Source organism: Solanum tuberosum, unplaced genomic scaffold (genome assembly GCF_000226075.1).
Source record: "Solanum tuberosum cultivar DM 1-3 516 R44 unplaced genomic scaffold, SolTub_3.0 scf00174, whole genome shotgun sequence".
Lineage (NCBI taxonomy): Eukaryota > Viridiplantae > Streptophyta > Magnoliopsida > Solanales > Solanaceae > Solanum > Solanum tuberosum.
In genome coordinates, this window is record NW_006239103.1 from 600,618 (window position 1) to 621,478 (window position 20,861).

Consider the following 20,861-nt stretch of genomic DNA (forward strand, 5'->3'; position numbering starts at 1 on the left):
ATATATGTGCCTGCCAGCATCATGTTATCCTTTTGCAAAATATATTTGAATATATTAATTAACTCGTAAAATTATTGGAAGTCACAAAGTTTCATATTAACCAAAGCAAAATCGAATTCTATCTCTGAACAAATTGTTTATATATATATATATATATAGATGTCATTGATGTTTAATTTAGGTCAAAAAGTTCTCTATTTATTAATGGATACAAAGACAAGAAAAAATTACGTGTAATAGGTCAACTAGCTGAAATGACACAATACATTATTTATTACTGAATTATGGTTAACGTTGAAAACAATGGCCATATAATCTTTAAAGTAAAGACTGGCGTCTACCTTTAAATAATAAATAAACGAGATTGGCATTTCTCATTCTTAATATTTTATTTTAAATCTTTTGACTTTTATGTTCGATACAGTATCACAAGTGATCAGTAGATGTGAATTGAAGAAGTATTTGAAAAAGATGATCCAATAAGATTCAAGACATTTACAGTTTACTGAAGATATGACTCTAGATATAAAAAAATATGCATATCAAGAATTAGAATAGAGTCCTAGTAGATAAGATAATCACAATATCTTTTTTTTTTTGGTTTCCCACCCGATGTTCGGAGTCCACACTGAAGCTTCGACAATATTCGGGTCGCGCACTAAAGAGCCTATTCGGGGGTGGCGGTCCCAACAAGATTTTATCCACACCCAGAACTTGAACCCGAGACCTCTAGTTAAGGGTGAAGCACTCCCACCAATGCACCACAACCCATGTTGGTGATAATTACAATATCTAGTTTCTCTTATTAGTGGTATTAAATCCCCCCTCCCCCTTATCTTGCTTTCTTATACTTCCTTTTATCTTTGCTTCGATTGTCATATTATTTGTGGATGTTATCGGTATTCTATATAGTGTACTATACATATTCTCTTTTCCTTCTTATTTTGTTATGATGTACTTGAGACGAGCGCTATCAAAAACAACATTTCTATCCATTAGGGATAAGGTTGTATACATACTACCATTTCCAAACCTTTCTTCAGAAATTTCACCGCGTATATTGTTGTTGTCGTCGTCGTCTCAAAAATAACATTTGGAAAAGGTGAGGTGTACATACGTAAACCTTACTCCTACTTTTGTGAGTTAAGTAAATTGTTTCCAATAGACCATCGACTTCTTAGAACATCGTTCGAAAAAAAATGTAATAGTAAATAAGCAGTAATAAAATATAATAGAAATCAAAGATAATTACCAACAATAAAAATACTAGAGATAATTATAATAGGTAAAAAAAGTCTTAATAAAAAAAATATGTCGACTATTTACTTTAATTAATTAATTTTTTTTAATGTATCACTGCTATATTCATCCCCTCTCCAAGTCATATTCCACTAAACCATAATTTTAGAACTCCATTAATCATGATTAATCATTACAAATACTTTGTAAAATTTTGTTTGAAAAAGTAGTAGTCGTAAAAAAGTAGCTAAAATTGCACGAATTGTTTTTTTCTTCTTGTTAATTAATTATAGTGGAATTTTGCAACTTGTACCATAAAGTAGATTAAGTTTCTCTGTTTCAACTAACTTCAATTTTCAATTCTAATGTTCACATTTAATTGATACTCTCCGTCCCATTTTATGTGGCAACATTTCCTTTTTGGTCAGTCCCAAAAAGAATGTCACATTTCCTTATATGGTAAGTTTATAAAGGTACAATTCCTCTTTTATCCTTGTTGGTCCCACTTAATCTTAAAATAATACTCCAATACATTTATGAGGAGAGAGAAAAAAGAGGCTACTTTTTAAAGGGCAATTTGGTAAACATTTCAAAGTCTTCATTTATTTCTTAAACTCCGTGCCCGGTCAAATGTTGCCACATAAAATGGGACGGAGGGAGTAGTACTTTCTCCGATCAAAATTAGTTCGTCTCTATTTAATTATTTTTAAAAATTAAATGAAATAATTATATTAATTTAATATTTTAAGATTATATATATGAAACTGGAAGTTATGTCACAAATATATATTTATATCAATATACTGATAAAGTATATTTTAAAATATTGATCAAAATTCACATAATTCAACTATCGATACACCAAACTCTTAATTTATGTGTTTTATAATTTTAATATCTTATTAACACTTGATTCGTATAAATTTGCACTAATTAACAAATCGACTATGGGTTATAAGAAGACTTCTTCCGATAAACCAAAATATTATTATCATGAAATATGACTATTTAAAAATATATATATATATGGACGAAAGTGACAAGTAAACGATATTTAATTTCTATGTATTAATTAGGGTGCAAACCACAAGACAAACTTAATATTATAGAGAATTCGAATATAAAATCGTGGTTCACAGTCCAAAATAAAAATCGAAGATGAAAAGGAAAAATTAAGAACATTATTATTGCCATAATGTATGTTATGATTTCATCAATAAAATTGGATACTATTAATCTCATGAATCTTGAAATAGTCTCCAAAATTAATGTCGTAATCACTTTGAAATAGTCTCATTAGGTAAATTTTTGGCTTATACATATCTTGTTACTGTTAATTTATATACTTATCAAAGGGATCTTAATAAAATGTCACATTATTTCACATATATATGTTACCTAATCTTGTTGACAAGGTTAATGATTTTATTTTACAATGACTTAATTCCCTTTTAATTTGTTTAAGTATTAGTTAGTGACATAAAATTCTTTATAATAAGTATTAATAATTAGATAACAATATTTTTAATTATTTATGTGGTTATCGTTTTTGTTAATAACATTTCATAGCTTAGTTAGCACGTTTTGACATTGTGAAACTACAGTTAATCAAACTATACGTTGAATTCGTCGTTCAATTATTATCTTTATTTTAGGATTATATAACCGATCCAAACTAGTTGAGATTGAAGTGTACGTAGTTGTATATATTTATACTTTATATACGACTTATACACGGTGTGGATCCAGAATTTATATTTTGTACTTTCGAGTATAGACTTCTACCGCCACATCAATTATTTGATTTAGATTAAAGTTACTGAATTAGAATAAACTTAGTTGTTACACTCTAAACCGGCCCCTACCTTACATGGAGTGCATTAGTTTTTTTCTTTTTTTTTCTTTTACCTTGTTTACTTTTGAAATGGTCAACAAATAGAAAATTAGCTCTATGATATAACCTTCTTAAAATTTATATTGGAAATTTTAATATATATACATAATATAAAAGACAGATAATATGTAGCTTAAAGTTTAAGTTTATTAAGTAATGCTAGTGAAATACTCACTAGAGTGACACTTTTCTTAATTAATTGATAAGAATGTTGAATAAATCAACTTATATTTTTAAAATGTTACTAGGTAAATCCGGCTAAGCTTTCATAATTAAAAAAATTAATTTATTATTTTGGTGATTAAATTTTTTTACTAACCAGCAAATTCAACTATGGGATTTAATGGTTTAGCGCTGAACAATTCAATGTGTAGACACATTCCAAGTGAATTACTCCTAATTTATCCACACAAAAAAAAACCAAATGTTTCTGACCCGATATTTAATATACTCTTTGAGCCCCGACTAATTTGGAATCACGCTGTGTAAGGTTCATTAAAGGAAGAAATGCTCAACAATAACATATCAAGTGAAATCTTATAAAAGGGGTTTGGAAAGGGTAGAGTATATGCAAACCTTACCACTACCTCATGGAGGTAGAGAGGTTGTTCTGAAAGACCCTCGGCTCAAGTGAGTCAAACTCAAGTAAAAAAAAGAAGAAAACAATGAAGAACGCATAACAATTAAAAAAGAAAAACATGCAATAACAGTAGCAAAGGAGGAAATGCTCACTAACAAAAAAAAAATTCCTTCTAAAGGCTCGAACTCGAGACCCTTGATTAATTAATGTCCTAACCATTTGTCATAATCCTTGATTGTACATATCAAAACTCGCTTAATCGTATTATTTCAAATTAATTTGAAAGAGAGTTATACATGCAAACAATGAAAATTCAATAATAAGAGTCTAATCTTCTCGCTTAAGAATATGTGATACCTCGATTTGGTAGACGGTTGCAGTAGCTTACACATGGATGATAATTCTGTGGAAGGTCAACTTCCAACAGAGCAACCAACCAATCATCTTCCAATGACCTTTTCTAATAAATAAAAATTAATATATCTTTAAATGGTCATTATTGATAACTTAAAAGAGTAAATTTGATTTCACCTGCTTTACTCAAGTCACCTCATCCATATATGGAAAGTCTTACAGGGCAGGTTACATGACTGATTCCAGTGACCTCATTTAACAACTTTGTGTAATGGTGATATTTGTGCTAGCTTGCTCACACGTCGACTAATCAACGGGACACCTGCTACTTCTCAATAGTACAAAAGTATCGGATAACTCAGTCCACCAAAGCATTTCAAGCAACATACATACTTTCAAGCACAAACTAGCACCAAACAAAAAGATTCAAAAATTTAAATGAATCAATCCAACTACATTAGTCGGTATAATCTCACAAGTGGAGAGTGGAGTATAGGTGATATGATGTATGCAAAGTCGCGAACCTTACCTCTACCTTAGTGGGATAGAGAGGTTGTTTCTGATACACAAATACAACATGTCATAATGATATTGCAAATGGCGAATACAAAGAATATGAACACTTGAAACTCTTTTGTTCTTTGTCAAATTATGTAACTGTACAACAAAATTCAAAGCATGTACTTTGTCTAGGGAAGTTTTTGGGCACATCCACAACCAAATAATTTAGTGAGCTCAAAATTAATCAGCTGCATACATAGTTGTTATATACGATTTTATTTAACCGAGTGATGATACAATACTATGGTACAACAGACAACAATACAGAGTTCTTGATATAAAGTTAGAGATAGCTATCTCAAGATTGAATCTGGATCATCTTCATCATCAAGATCCATGTCATTTGATATTCGGAACTTCTTTCCATCTCGTGGTCCTGTTCTTCCCTTCTTTGGTTTACCCCTACAGTAGTCGTTGCATGAGGCTTACTCATAAACATCGTGGAAGAATTAAGCAAAAGAGCAAATATAAAGAAGTTGTAAGTATATTTTGAGAATTCCATCCTCAATCCAAGTATCTTAGCAAATAGTAGGCTTAAACGTTAAAACAATTCCAATAAATGCAACATATCTCTTTCATAAAAAGTAGAACATACTGTCCGTTATTTGCAAAACCTCCGCCCCTCATGCGACCTTGAGTAGGATCTGGTCTTCCATCTGCGGAAAAAAACAAAAATAGATGATCAAAAGCTTCTATAATAACAATTCAATGTCTGTTATAATCTATATGATTTGTCTAAGTTTGGTTTGGTGACGTGACATTCCCCAGAAACAGCTTGAGTTTAGTTCCCCGCCCCAAAAGAAACCTGCAAGAGCTTTATATTATAAAGTGTGTGGAACAAAAAAGACTAACCTTCACGTCCAAGTCCAAGCTCTTCCGCCTAAACATAAATGAATTTAACAGCCGCATCAGGCATCTATTAAGATCAAACGATGTGCTACATTTTAAGTATATACACTCGGCCAATGTATCAAATCAGTTGAAATTATAGATAGTGCAAGGTGATTCAACATAAAAATAACAAGATAGAATCAGATCTATGAATTTGCAAATACATGCATGAAACTTCAAATTCGTATTGGACTTTCAACCATTTCTTCCCTAAATCTATGTGTGCGCAAAAACGTTGAAATTGAAGGAAGCTTCTATTTGATAAGTGAAAAATTAAGGAAGTTCTGAGACATTAGAACAGAAAAACAGGTGTTGGGATAACCCACAGGTAGTTCAAATTGTTCAAGGGTAAGTGGTGTGGAAGTGGTATTGCAATTAAATCAATAACAACGATTAGACCCTGGAACTGTAAAAACAGTAATTACTACTGAAGGCATATGTTAGTTGTCTGAATTCCCACTTAACCATTCATGCAGTAGTGTGGAGAAGATTTCGGTTTCAAATTAAAGAAATTACAATCCAAATTCAAAATAAATGAACTCTGTTTGGTTTAACCTTTTAGAGTTCATTTTCAGAAGCGACTTGAGGTGTTAAGTATTCCTTAAGCGAAAAAATGCGAGACTTAAGGAAATTTAATTGAAATAAGGGTTAATTTTAGGTCTAATTGTAAAACAATTGCAAGAGAGACTTGCATCTTCTTCCTGCTGCTGCTACTCGAAGTTGCTGTTCTTCTCCTCCAATACTAATGGAGGCTTGCACATCATCTTCTTGTTGCTGCTAGTTCTAGTATCTATTATTTAATTTTTCATTTCAGAATTGAAAGATTTGCTTAATATGTTATTTCCATCGAGTTCTTGTTATTTACAACAACAAAAAATACCCAGTGTAATCCCACAAGTGGGGTTTGGGGAGGGTAGTGTGTACGCAACCTTACCTCTACCTTGTGAAGGTACAAAAGTTATTTATATGGTTATTTATTGGTGGAAATTAATGTTTTTATTTTTTTCTATTAAATTGAGCTTCAGTTGAAAAAAGCATGCACTTCACTTCACGCTTCTCGCTTCGGTGAAGCGACCCTCGATGCTTTTTTTTTTTCTTTCCGCCTCTCTCTATCCAAAACACTGCATAATTCTCATAAACACAACTTAATTGAACCCATCACAGGGATTTGGATTGCAAGAACAACTACCATTTCCTTCTCTGGGAACCCTATTTCAGCCTTTAAAGCAAATTTTTCTTGCTTCGCCTTTGCGTATTTTAAGTATCAATACTTCAAAAATTTATTCATAACATAGCTAATGGGATCAATATTATTATCATCATCCTAGCAGTGCTCAAATTATCGAACCTAAAGCTTATCTTAAAAGGCATGGTTTAAAGAACTTGTAAACAAAATCATAATATCCCAATGTAGTTGTCAAAAAAGTCTCGTTTAGGGGGAGATTATTCTCTCGATAGTTTTTATACTTTCTTTTAGATTAGTTTTCTCATATATAGGTCATTTGGCCAAACCATATTAAATTTATCATGCATATGATATGAGATTCAGCAGATATTCTTTGACTTTTCTTTTTAGGGGTTAGGGGACAGAATGGTTTGCAGGACCAGTTAATGCCAAACGCTTAAGTATAAGCAGTGCAAAACACGGTTTGAAGACTAATTTTTATCAAATTGCAACAACATAAACATCATCAGTAAAGAACTTAGCAAATATCAGAAATTCCACGAACAAGTAAGCTCTAAAGAACTCAAATACATACCGCTGGTGAAGTGACTGAAGACAATGAGAATAACCTATCTTCAAGCTGGAATTTTCTTGACCTTTTGAGGCTGCCAGATGACATAAAAGTGAAATTCTTACGAGTAAATCATTGGGAAACGTATTATGACTAGATAGTGAAACAAACAATCACTTCTGGAAAAGGAAACAACCTCCTAATTCATGAAAGCAAAGTCAGATACTGGCCACAAGTACAATTAAATCAGCCCAAATATTTCAGTAATATGAACCTAAATAATGCACCAATATTATTCACAAAATTCAATTACAGTATAGATATGGATCAAAAAATTTAATTTAAGAATATTCACCGAGCTTTTTTAACATATTGGTCAGGTCATTGAATGTTTATTCATTCAGGATAGTGCTTGTGGTGTTCCATGTATGAAAGAAGCTTAAGGGTTATCAGAATCTAAAATCAGCTTCCAAATGCTAGTGCATTGGATGTCATCGACCATATCCCTAACTGGTGGCTCGTTAAGCTTACTGAACAATTACTCAGATCTCCAAAACTTTTGCTTTTTGTTTGCAGGAAATTTCATTAAATTTGCACTCTTTAATGGACAAACTCCGGGAAGAGTTACTGTAGACAGAAACCTTAAATTTGTCTAGAGATATGCTTTTCTTTTCTTATATAGTATCTAGAGATACGGATTGTAACTCAGAGGATAGTAAAGTCTCATGGAACCCGTATATTACTTTAATTCATATGAATTTTTTTTTGTAACGTCAGATGCAGTGATTGGCCTTTTTCACCTAGCCAACAATTTCTGGCTTTTGTGAGAGTACATCTACTTCCTGATCTATCTTAACCGAATCCCATACAGTTCAGAACCTCAACACTGATTTCACTATCTCAATACCAGGCGGAAACTAAGTAGTTATTGAAAAACGACAATTAGCACAAAAACACTAATAATGCTGATTCATAGAACGAAGCTTTAATGACCAATTCCATCATCAACTATCATAACCTTAATAACCATCATTGTGCCTAAGCATGCCATGATCATGTTTCAGTGAAAAAAATGAGACACTTTGCAACAAAAAGTAATCATCTACATTAACCATCAATTCTATTTTCCAACTACAAAAACACAAGCAAATAAATACTGGAAAGATGTGTACTTTGAATTCTTATTCGATGTTGATAGAAATCCTTCAAAACCTTTTAGCGCGTTCCCAAAAGTGCCCGATTCTTGCAAATAACTCGTCTCTAGCTCATAAACCTACATCAAACCAATACCCATATTTGAACAACAAAATAGAATAATGTGAAAAACCAACAACATCTCACAAGACATAAGTTGCAAATACTCAAAATTACAGCAAAAACTTATTACCACAACATATCAAACTAACAATATTTTTAAAAATCAGTAAAGGAGCACGAAATATACTACTCCTTCTGTTTCAATTTTTGCCTGGTTTTCACTCAACACGTAATTTAAGAAAGTAAAAAGTCAGTAAAGCAGCACGAATTATACAACTTCCTCCATTTCAATTTGTTTAAAGTAAACCAAAACTTTTGAATCTTTTGGACTAGTTGTGGTCACCAAAATATACCTTAATCTCGTGGTCTTAAACATGTCAGCTATAAAGCTAAAATTAAAAGCTCACCAAAATATGAAAAAAAACATTCTTTTTAAAACGAACTAAAAAGAAAAGTAAGACAAACAAATTGAATCGGAGAGAGTAATATCCAACTAAGGATCATCTACAACGAACTTCATAATCAAAATAATAGAAATTTTCAATAAAGATAGTCTTTTTACTTGTTTTTCAACATTTCGTAGTTCTTCTTGAAGCTTTTCTCTTTTGTTCAACAGGGATGCAAGAACAACCTTAGGATTTGAACCTCTGTGCCCTAATGGAAAATTTTACAAATTAAAAAAAAAAATCCCAAATTTTGATAAGAAAAATTGAAATTAGGGTTTGAAGGGGTTACCATGGAGCTCCATTTTCCCGGCAATTAATTTTTTGAAGATAAAGCTGTAATTTTTAAAAAAATCAGCAGCCACAACGATGAGTTTTATCAGTGAGATTGATGAGTGTTAGCTTTTGGACAAAATAAAATGTATTTTATCTTTAAACATTAACTACAAAATTGAAAAAATGATTTAAATGAAATGGGCTTTAGAGAAAATCACTTTTTGAGTAATTGGGCTGATTCAATATTTATGAACAAGAAAAGAAGGCTTTGATGTCCAAAAAGTTTCTATTTGGGCCGAGTGGTATTTGATAAGACGGAGAGTGTGTTCAGTACGAAAGAAGATATTTTTTAGAAAAATAAGTGATTTTTCTTTTAATGAGGATCGTCTTTGGGTCAGTTTTCGCGTATCTTGATTAATTTCATAGGATACATGCCACCTTCCACTAACAATATGTATCAGGTAATTATGTCCACCAACAATGACAGATTCAAGATTTTCATTCAGGATGTTCGAAAAAAATAAAAAGTATAAACGTGTGAATAAGCCAACAAAACACATTTCCAAGAAGTAGTAGTATATAGTTTATAGATACAAAAGTTAGTTCCTTTACTAGAGACTTTTGAGCACGTTTTATTTTTTTTTGGGTTTAAATCTACTCTTTTAGCACTTTTTTTTTTATTTAAAAAAAGCGTGAAAGATTGGTCTTGAAACTAAATGAAGAGAAGTGCAAAAATAAAAAATGTTGATAATGAGATTCAAATTCTGGACGTCAATTTAAAAGGAGATCTACCACTATGCTACAACTTGCTTCTTGTTCACGAAGGGGCTCAAATTTAATATATATACATATAAATACATAAAATTTACCTTATAAATATCGTGTAATTTTTTATGAGGAGGTTTGGGTGAACCCCTGGAGCCCACGTGGGTCAGCCCCTATCCACCAAGACATGGACAAATAAAAATGAGATACTCCTATGTTAGAGTGTGGGAGGACGCAATCAATATGAAATCGTAAAACTTGTTTCCTAATTCCTATACTTCTATTAGTGAAATCATTTTTTTCAATTTCACAATTATACTTTTTTGAGAAAATATTTTTCAAAAAAATATTTAACACAATAGACTTTAGCTAGCAAATTGAATTTTAATTTGAGCAAGAATTTTTTAGCTAGCAATAGTTTGGGCGTACACGCGTCGAACCAATGAGTCATGCTGCATTAGATTGTTGTACGTAGTGCTTATCCACTTGTACACTATCGTTTATTTTTCCTTCGGTGGCTGCTTTTGATTCTACTTCAAATTTCAAACAATTCTCTTTCTATAGTCTCTCTCTAGGTCGCTGCTGATCGCTTTAACCATGTCTTTCAGAATCAGAGGGGTAAGTTTTTTTTTTTTTTTTGTAATTTGATCTGTTTGATAGATCTGATTTTGCTTTGCATGGTTGAATTACTTATCTGTTTGTTTCTGAATTTTTGCTTTATAGTACAAAATTTGCTTAATTTGATTGAGGGAAATCTGAGTTTTCCATTGTTCTGAAGTTATATCGAACTGATTCATATACTTGCTGTGCTGGCTGATCTGTTTTGAGTCATGAATCCCCGAGCATTATTGCTCGGGAATTCGAGTTGAAACAAAATTAGTGGTGGTAATGCTTGAATAGAGAGCACCAAGATTGAGGCTTTATCACAAATAATTTGAAGTTGAGAAAATTACTTGAGCCCAGGCCGAGGGTCTATTGGAAACAACATCTCTATCCACCCTCCCTAGACCATGCTTGTGGAATTATACCGAGTATGTTATTGTTGTAGTTTTGAAGTTGAGAAATCATTGAGGATTTAAGTTTTGAATAGGTTGAGCAAACTTGTTTTGTTTGAGGTTTTTGCCTTTTATCTTGGTGGGTTTGGGAGCGGTGGTGATTAGAGATCTATTTAGTCACGAGGAGTTGGAGTTGGAGTTGGTGTTGGAAGTCCATATTTCATAATGGAAACCAGTTGATGACCGTCGTGTCCGGGACATCTCCACGGGATACCTTCCACCTACCACCACCAACAAGTACTAGGTAACTCTGTCCACCAAGGCTAGGACAGATGGGACCTAGTGTTTTTTTTTTATTTGAACCTGAGACGTGTTGGCTCTCAACCACTTCATTGACCTTTGGGTGCGATTCTTCCATAATTAGAGACTTCATTCTTGATTTTCTTCATTTGACTTCTGAAGGGATTTGATGAAACAAAATTCAGTCGAGGCCTAGTAAGCTATATATCTATGTTTCATCATTCTAACAATACAAACTACTTGTACAAATTTTGTTCTATTATACCTGTGGTTCTTCTTTAGAGAAAATTTATTGAACATTTGTTATGCTTCTAGACAAATGCATCCTCTGGCATGGGGGTTGCTGATCAAAGCAAAGCTACTTATATGGAACTGCAAAGGAAGAAGGTGCATCGATATGTGATATTTATGATTGATGAGAAGAAAAATGAGGTTGTGGTTGAGAAAACTGGAGGTCCAGCTGAGAGCTATGATGATTTCACTGCAGCTCTTCCTGAGAACGACTGCCGATATGCAGTATACGATTATGACTTCGTGACACCTGACAACTGCCAAAAGAGCAAAATTTTCTTCTTTGCCTGGTAAGTTATAATTTCATCCAGAACTTGCATAACTGGATTTTCATCAAAGAGACGTGTCCCACCTTATATTGTACATGTTTAAGACTCTTTTCATGATTTCATATGCTTATACAGTTCTCTGTGAATGTTGCTGCACTATTCAGCAGTCTAGAATAGGGATTCCAATTTTCAAAAGAAAACATGGGGGGTGTGTTGGTTGCTGTTTTATCATAACTTCAGTCTATATGTGCAAGGGGAATTTTGCTCTCATTTATGAATGTTGGTTCCAAATTATCTACAATGCTGTCAAGTCACCACATTAATGATTTTAACAGAGCAGGCACATTCAAATTTACAAGTATCAAGCTTTAGTGTCAAACCAATTGAGTGAGTGATTTGAGAGTAAAATGGAATAGTTGATGGATAGTTTTTCTCCTTTATGGAATATAACTAGCCCATGACGATGTGAATTGCAATTATGATGGTAGCACTGTAAGGGAGTGTCTGTGATGGCTGAAACAGTTGAGTTAATCGTAGAGAGAGCAAGAGGTCAGGGGACCATTTGTGTTGTGTTATTATGTATGTGGCTTAGGTTTGAAAGAAGGGAGCTTTTGAGAAGTAAAGTTGACAGCTGTAGTGGTCGAATACTTGAGGTACATGTGAAGTGAACGTCAGTGTCTTGAGAAAATGTTATAGTACTGAGAATGTGAGAATAGCCATATGAGTAAAACTTGCATGCACATATTGCGAAAAGGTGGAAAACTGACCAGCAAAGGAATTGCTGATGCTACGAGGAACCATATCTTTTTAGAGACTACTTTGCAGTCGAGACAAATTGAGGTGAAGAATAGTTGGGTTCAGGTCTTTAAGAATTCATTTTTCCTATAACTAGAGTGTGTTGTTTTGTGCCTAGCATATCATTGTAAGAAAATTGTTTCTAGAGCTTAGTTAGGTATGTATCACTCTTTCTGCAGTGAACTTTAAGACCCAGCAGGATTATATTTAGAAGTTTTAGGAGGATGAAGAAATTCCCCATGTAGGGGTAGACGGTACGACAGTGTTTTTCTTTTAAGGGTAATTTTGTGACGTAAGTTCTTGTGATAAGGTCTGAAGATTTATGGAAATTATCCTTTGTGTAATGGGGATTGCAGAGCGAGTATATTTCCTTCAGTAGAAGAGACTAATTATTTGGCTAATTTTGAATTTTCATTTTGAGTCTTGGCATGTGTTATGGGGATTGTTTCTATATTGGTTTTGGGTTAGACCAAGTTCCATGTTAAGCTATTTATTTATTTACTTCAGTTCTTTTAATTTCTCGTCTGTTGTGTACTCGCAATATATCCTTTCGAGAATATGAAATTTTCTCCCTTCTCAGATCCGTGAAGCAGTGTTGTATCTAAAATAGATTCTTATCTTCTTATTGCTAAGTCCTTGGTCCTTCTTCTCCTTGACAAGACAAACTAAAACATGACAAGAAACACGACAGAAATGAAGGGAAGTCTTCAGTAGGAAAATGTTGTCAAAAGTAGTGCATTTTTGGAGAGTTCGAGCAATTTTTACTTTGGGTAATCATTTCATCAGATTAATTTAATTACGAAAGAGGTGATATTCTAATCCATCATTTTCAGGTCTCCGTCTGTTTCCCGAATCCGATCGAAGATGCTGTATGCCACATCTAAGGACAGGTTCAGGAGGGAGCTGGAAGGCATACACTATGAGATTCAAGCTACTGACCCTACTGAAGTAGAACTTGAAGTGCTCAAAGAACGCGCTTACTGATTGATCAAACATCCTACTATGAACCAACCATTCATAATATTTCTGTGTAATCGCGTCTTACAAGGCTCGATCTACTTAACTATATGGCATAAATAACTCGGCGCTTGGGTTGCTGATTACCAGACTCATGATAGTATATATATCATGTTTTCTGGTTATGAGCTCGCTCATTCTCATGATGCTTCCCAGTATGGTGTTCTCTATGTGAATGGTTATCAAATTCTTCAGTATGTCTACGCAATGAATATTATGTGGTGTTAGTATCTGACCGATGATTTTTCTGTTGTTTTTCCTCTCATAACTGACATAATTATCTTGTCAATCTGTTGGGGGATAGTTAAATACATCTTTAGCTGAAACTACAGCGCGTTTTTTGGTCGCTATACAAACCATGTACTACCAAGATTCACCATAAATTGACTAGTTTTACGCTTGTCCTATACTCACGTTATTAGATTGTTGTTAACATGAATTTTTAAATCGTGGTCTAAAAGGTCTATATGTTGCGATAAAAATATAAGGAGGGCACTCACACAACAATTATTAGACAATTATTGTAAAAAAATTAACCGGCAAAAAATTCTGCTACATAAACAAAATAAATTGGTAAGATTATGTACGACATGTCTGGAAAATTATTGTGTAATGATGAACACAGTATTGTTTTCTCTAAATATAAAAAAAATATGCAAATTTGCTACTATTAGAGGATATGGCTTTAGTGAAAATATTATAAATTGAGGGGCTTAAATAATTAGCTTCCAAATGAAAATTATGCTAGCATTTAACTTTCAATTTCCCATGTGTAAATAGCTCAATCTTATCTACTTGTTTATCTTAAAATCATAATTTTCTGTTATATATAATTATATATAAATCGAAGTTGATCATAATATGATTAGTGAGTAATTTATCCTATTGTAAAATATTAAAAATAACTTTAAAACATTGAATTATATTGGATTAATTTGGTATCATAATAATATTATATTTTAAAAAATAAAAAATATTTTTTTGATATCGTACCATATCTATCTCTAGATTCTCCGGAACACGTCTGTCATTAAATTGGATGAAAAATATTTTCAATCACACTTACGTACACATCACAATTCACAACATTGTCATTTAGAATACTTATGTCATAGTACAATAATTATGTAAAAAAAAAGTATATAGTAGAAAAGCAAAAGAATATTGACTTTTAAGTAAACTTATTTTTATATGAATTTGACCACAAATTCTAACTAGATATAAACTAAATAAGCTTATAAAATACCAAATTTTAAACAAAATTGATTTTCTACAACTTTAAATTATTCCTTCAAACATGAAAGATGCAAAGTAGTACTCTCAAATATGTATTCTCATGTAGTATGCAAAAATGCATAGGAGTATAAGGTATACTTTCTCATGAGCAACCATGAGAATATAACAAAAAGAACTGCTATTATTATCTATACTTTTTAATTAAAAAAATGATCGTCTCGCATACAAAGCATCTCACGTTATTAGGATTTAGAGAATGTCACACTTCAAGAAATGTGAGGTACATAACCTATTCTAATAAGGAATAGTAACTGTTTTCACGGTTCAAGTTAATTACATACATGTCACACAAAAACAACTTTAACATTGCTCCAAGACTCTTCCTTCTAAAAAGTATGCATAGATCTTGATGCTAGATACTATAATTAGTATGAAATCAAATCCTAAAGTTTGTATGAGGTTGAATATTTTATTAAGCTATTAATCCTATGCTATTTTATTTAATTTTTCATTTTGCTGTAATTGGTTTGGTGGTCCTGCAGATGACATTTTTTTAGGATTATTATTCTTCTAGAGAACTGCTGCCATTGGACTTTTGTCTTTGAGGCCATTCCACTTGTCTAATCTTTTACTACTTACTATCTTTTTCCCTTTTTTGCATCTCAGCAGATTTTAATACTCCATGTGGGATGTTCCCTATTGTTGTTCTTGGATTTTGTCTTATCTGATCTATACTGTCTTGGTTAAACACAATCTTGGTACTAAATTTCAGTAGTAAATCTCTTATTGGTTCTCTTCTGACATTTTCTTGTGGAATTATTGTTATGGGTGAGATTGATCTTTGATTTCTTGAGTATTAGTGGTGGTTTTCTTTACTTGGGGTTTTGGAAAAATATGATTTTTCAACAAGTTTGATGGTTTTCTTGGGAATATGATGAGAAATTGGAGTGAGTTTTAAGTAAAGATTGGATTTTTATGATGTTATGAGATTTGGGGTGAAGATATTTGTTGGGGTTTGAAATTTTTTGTGATGGCTTTACTTGAGTTTTGGCAAAATATGATTTTTAACTAAGTATGCTAGTTTTCTTGGGGATATGATGAAAAGTTGGACTGAATTTTGAGTAAAGATTGGATTTTTATGATATTTTGAGATTTGGGGTGAAGAACTAAAGTGAAGATATTTGTTGGGGATTGTTTGGATTTGTCCAATTTTGTGGGAATCTTGATTTCATGAGTATTAGTATTGGTTGGCTTTAGTTGGGGTTTGATAAAATAGGATTTTTAACTAAGCGTGCTAGTTTTCTTGGGAATATGATGAGAAACTGGACTAAATTTTGAGCAAAGATTGGATTTTTATCATATTTTAAGATTTGGAGTGAAAAGCTGAAGTGAGGTATTTGTTGGGGATTGTTTGGTTTTGTCCAATTTTGTGGGATCTGTGAAAACTAACTAGTTGGAAATGGAGAGCAATTCCAAGACAATTGTGTGGTTTAGGAGGGATTTGAGAATTGAAGATAATCCAGCTTTAGCTGCTGCTGCTAGAAATGGAAGTGTTTTACCAGTGTTTATTTGGTGTCCGAAGGAAGAAGGGCAATTTTATCCCGGTAGAGTTTCAAGATGGTGGCTGAAGCAATCTCTGATTCACTTGAAACAATCTTTGAAATCTCTTGGGGCTGAACTTGTGTTGATCAAAACTCAGAGTACACTTTCTGCTCTCACGGAGTGTGTCGATGCTGTTGGAGCAACAAAAGTTGTGTATAATCATCTATATGGTTAGTAGTAACTTTCCTTTGGCCTTTACAGTTAGAGTTACTGCTCTATATCTCTGGAGAAAGTGTCATGTTATTGCTAATTTGTGTCGTGAGCTAATGTGATGGATCTAACTGTCCTAATAAACAAGCTCCTATTAGTTTTGTTTCTTGTTCTTGTTAGCGTGGTAGAATATACAACAACATACCTAGTGTAATCACACAAGTGAGATCTTGTAGCGCGATAGAATATGGAAGACTATAAATAGAGGGTCGATACACAGCATATATGTTCATACAAACATATACATATGTGTGTGTGTTTGTGTGAAATTTGAAGTATATATGGCTATAGATATTTGGTATTGATCTGATGTGTTCAATTTGCAAGTACTTGATTTCTGGTATCAATATTGATAGGTCTTATCTTTGCTATAACACGTGCTGCATCGTTTGGATTTAATAGAATTGTACAGAGTTCACTTGGTATTCAACCAAACAAACATAAGATCATTTGGAGTTTATTGCATAACTTGTAGAAGTTTTCAAAATCGAATTCCTAGAAGACCAAATGGTACTTGAATATTTGAGTTCCATGTGCCTGGTATCTGATTCTGAGGAAGTACTTACATGATCAATTTTCTGTTTGATGTAGATCCTGTTTCACTTGTTCGTGACCACAATATCAAGCAAAAGTTGGGGGAACTTGGCATATCTATTCAGAGCTACAACGGGGACTTACTGAATGAACCATGGGAAGTTTACGATGATGATGGAAAAGTTTTTACAACTTTTGATGCATACTGGGAGAAGTCGTTAAGTATACAAAACGAATCTGGTTCCCACCTTCCTCCTTGGAGATTAACTCAAGCTGCAGGTATGTCTGAGAACCCGTAACCTCCTGGTCACATGGCAACAACTTTACCAGTTACGCCAATGCTCCCCTTCTTGTTTTACATTAACTTGGTGAATGTTGTCAATATGGATGTTTACAATTTCTCAGATGTTCTTTATTTTAAATACACATCATATCATATACCTATAGTAAACCTGATAATTTTCATTTCCCTCATTGACAGGATCGGTTAAAATGTGTTCAATTGAGGAATTGGGACTGGAAAACGAGTCGGAAAAATCTAGTAATGCATTACTAGGGAAAGGATGGGCACCAGGTTGGAGCAATGCAGACAAGGCCTTAACCGAATTTGTAGAGAGCAATCTACTCGCGTACTCAAAGGATAGGCTGAGAGTCGGGGGAAACTCTACATCCCTTTTGTCTCCTTATCTTCACTTCGGAGAAGTAAGTGTGAGGAAAGTTTTCAACAGTGTGCGCTTGAAGCAGATACTTTGGACCAAAGAAGGGATCTCTGTTGGAAAAGACAGTGCTACTATTTACCTTAGAGCTATTGGGCTTCGAGAGTATTCTCGCTATATCTGTTTTAATTTCCCATTTACTCATGAAAGATCGTTACTGAACAATCTGAGGTTTTTCCCTTGGAATGCTGATCAAGCCCATTTTAAGGCTTGGCGACAGGGACGGACTGGTTACCCATTAGTAGATGCAGGAATGAGGGAGCTTTGGGCAACAGGATGGGTTCATAATAAAATAAGAGTGATTGTGTCAAGTTTCTTTGTCAAGTTTTTACTTCTGCCATGGCAATGGGGAATGAAGTACTTTTGGGATACACTATTGGACGCGGATTTAGAAAGTGATATCATTGGTTGGCAATACATCTCTGGTAGCTTGCCAGATGGTCATGAACTTGAGCGCCTCGATAACCCAGAGGTATGTTATGTTGTTGATGTAAATGTCATAGTAGATGATGTTTCTTGGCATGGCTTTGTTTTTTCTATTATTTTTATGGCACAACCACAATAGAAGTTACGAGTTCAGCAGAATCCAGTAGCTTTGACTAAACTCTATGTTCATAAACTTAAAACCCTGGATCCGCCTCTATCAAGAGATGGCATAATCATGCCAAACTCAAGAAAACATACCTTTTTCCTTCATTCAACTAGACATTTTCGACTCTATTTATGAAGGCCTTTTATTGATATTAAGAAAAAAAACCGCTCTTTTTATACCTAGTAAAAAGCATGGTGTATTCTTGGGATATTTAGTTGATCAGTCGTGAGCTTATTTAAGTTCCATCAACTCTTCATGCAGGTTCAAGGATTCAATTATGATCCGGATGGTGAATATGTGAGACATTGGCTACCTGAGCTAGCAAGAATGCCGGCTGAGTGGATCCATCATCCTTGGGATGCACCACCTAATGTGCTCAAAGCTGCAGGGGTGGAACTCGGAATGAATTACCCGAACCCCATAATTGATGTAGATGTTGCGAGGGATCGTTTAATGCAAGCTATAGTTATCATGAGAGAAAAAGAAGCAGCTGTGAATGCTTCAGATGCAAGTGGAACCATTGAAGTTGTGTTTGATAACTCGGAAAATGTTGGAGATTCAGCCAACATCCCAAAGGACGACGTTGTAAAGGGAAAGGGGCCTTGCCCGAGCAGTTCATCTTATGATCAAAGGGTGCCATCAATGCAAAATGTATGCACATATAAAAAGAGACCAAAGCCCGAAGAGGATACAAAGAAGCTCAACGATAACAGGCTTAGCTACAAGAACGAAAGGATCAAAATGTCAAACGTGGACGGTGACTTGTGCTCTACTGCAGAATCCTCTTCTATGAAAAAACAGATGACCGTCAGCAGAAACTCATTCTCTGTACCTCGAACAATTACCATGTCTCATGACAGAAAATCCTTTGATGACGAAGCATCATCACATGTGAAGCTACAAAAGGAAGAAGAGATTGACACAGAAATCAATTCGTGCAAAAATGGTAAGACACAAACACCTTAAGATTGAGTTTTTGTTTGTCTATTTAATTGTTCCATTCAAAACAGGAGAGCTTAGCTTCACTTCAATCTCTCGTCTCGTCTCTGTTCTAGTTTCAATCATCATGACCGGACCCTGTGTTCTTTGACATTTGCAGAAGCTACAACGCGATGATTCCCTCACCATCTCCAAACATCTGCCTCTTTCGAAAATGTTCAATAGGAGACATATAGTTGAATCAACATATGCAGTGGAATGACGATATTCTGTTGAACATTTCTTGGTGTAGATATAACTACCTCTTAATCGTAGCAAGGTTGTAGTTTGTTTGACATAGTACGTGATAGAACTCATCGTGAAGCAGCTCAGATTCATGGTTTAATCTCTGCTTTGTTTAGTTAAGCCATGCATATGTAATCTTGAATATGGAATTTCTCTAGTATTTTCGTAGTAATAAAAGATGAAAAGAGGTCACCTAGTTTTGAGAAAATGATAACACATTCTACTTTGGGTATGAAGTGCTTGTGTATTCTTATAACTAGCTAATCTACCCGCGCTTGGTGCAATTGGGTATTGATGATATTGTCAAGCTTAAAAATAATCCTTTAATTATATACAAATATATAATAACTTCTAAGTGTGAAAGCTATCTTGGGAAATTGGCACTACTAGAAATAAGGGTTTCTCCTACCATGAATCAGTAGGAAATTTGTATTATAGAATGCAATTGTTCCACTAATTTTCCAGCGAATCAGTTCACTGAGAAAATATATAGTGGGAAACACATTCTTATTGAAATAGCGAGAGACTTTCTAATTTTGTTTTTATATGAAAACATTACTATCTTTTTAATTTTTTCATCGACTCATCAAAATATATATGAAAATAGCCACGAAATATTTACCAGCGGGAAAATTCATGTTCAACTATAATTTCAACTTTTTTATTTTAACTTTAACTTCAGATACTTTTTTAACTTTTCAAATTTCAACAAACTCATGTCGAGAAAATGGTCTAACCCCCCCCCCCCTCCCCCATCTATATTTGATTTCAACTACACACTCTAACTAACTTCAAGGGTGTCCTATTACCCTGAACATTTTAAAAGTGAAATATATACCCCTTAAAATTTATGTTAAGTAGTGAGATACACTCGCCTGCCACATCATTTTTTTAGTAAAAAAGTTATTAATTTTTGTCTTTATTTTATATTTTCCTTTCTCTTTTTTTCTTTTGTTTTTAATCCTCTTTTGACTTTTCTTTGACACCAACTTTTTCTCCATTGATATGAAACCTAGAAGCACATTACCTTCTTCTTTCTTTCTTCTTCTTTATATGTTTTATTTATTTTTTATTTTATTTTCTT

The 20,861-nt window shown here is 33.4% G+C and overlaps 3 protein-coding genes across 3 annotated transcripts; 2 read left to right on the forward strand and 1 right to left on the reverse strand.

Annotated features, from left to right (window-relative positions):
• Nucleotides 1–4,751: 4,751 nt before the first annotated feature.
• On the reverse strand, nucleotides 4,752–9,363 carry LOC102588268 (chromatin modification-related protein MEAF6-like). Its single transcript, XM_006354423.2, has 7 exons — nucleotides 9,248–9,363; nucleotides 9,075–9,166; nucleotides 8,428–8,528; nucleotides 7,280–7,349; nucleotides 5,481–5,508; nucleotides 5,224–5,284; nucleotides 4,752–5,030 (listed from the first exon to the last, which is right to left on the reverse strand). The coding sequence occupies exons 1-7, from the start codon at nucleotides 9,258–9,260 to the stop codon at nucleotides 4,922–4,924; spliced, it is 474 nt and encodes a 157-aa protein (XP_006354485.1). The 5' UTR covers nucleotides 9,261–9,363; the 3' UTR covers nucleotides 4,752–4,921.
• A 1,218-nt stretch (nucleotides 9,364–10,581) lies between these two features.
• On the forward strand, nucleotides 10,582–13,891 carry LOC102588600 (actin-depolymerizing factor-like). The gene is given in 3 exon segments (NM_001288689.1): nucleotides 10,582–10,614; nucleotides 11,607–11,872; nucleotides 13,480–13,891. Coding segments are annotated over 3 exon segments (438 nt in total). The 5' UTR covers nucleotides 10,582–10,593; the 3' UTR covers nucleotides 13,631–13,891.
• A 1,531-nt stretch (nucleotides 13,892–15,422) lies between these two features.
• LOC102588921 (cryptochrome-1) lies at nucleotides 15,423–19,969 on the forward strand. The gene is made up of 5 exons (XM_006354425.2): nucleotides 15,423–16,671; nucleotides 17,303–17,524; nucleotides 17,727–18,433; nucleotides 18,815–19,499; nucleotides 19,653–19,969. The coding sequence occupies exons 1-5, from the start codon at nucleotides 16,359–16,361 to the stop codon at nucleotides 19,667–19,669; spliced, it is 1,944 nt and encodes a 647-aa protein (XP_006354487.1). The 5' UTR covers nucleotides 15,423–16,358; the 3' UTR covers nucleotides 19,670–19,969.
• The last annotated feature ends 892 nt before the right edge of the window (nucleotides 19,970–20,861 follow it).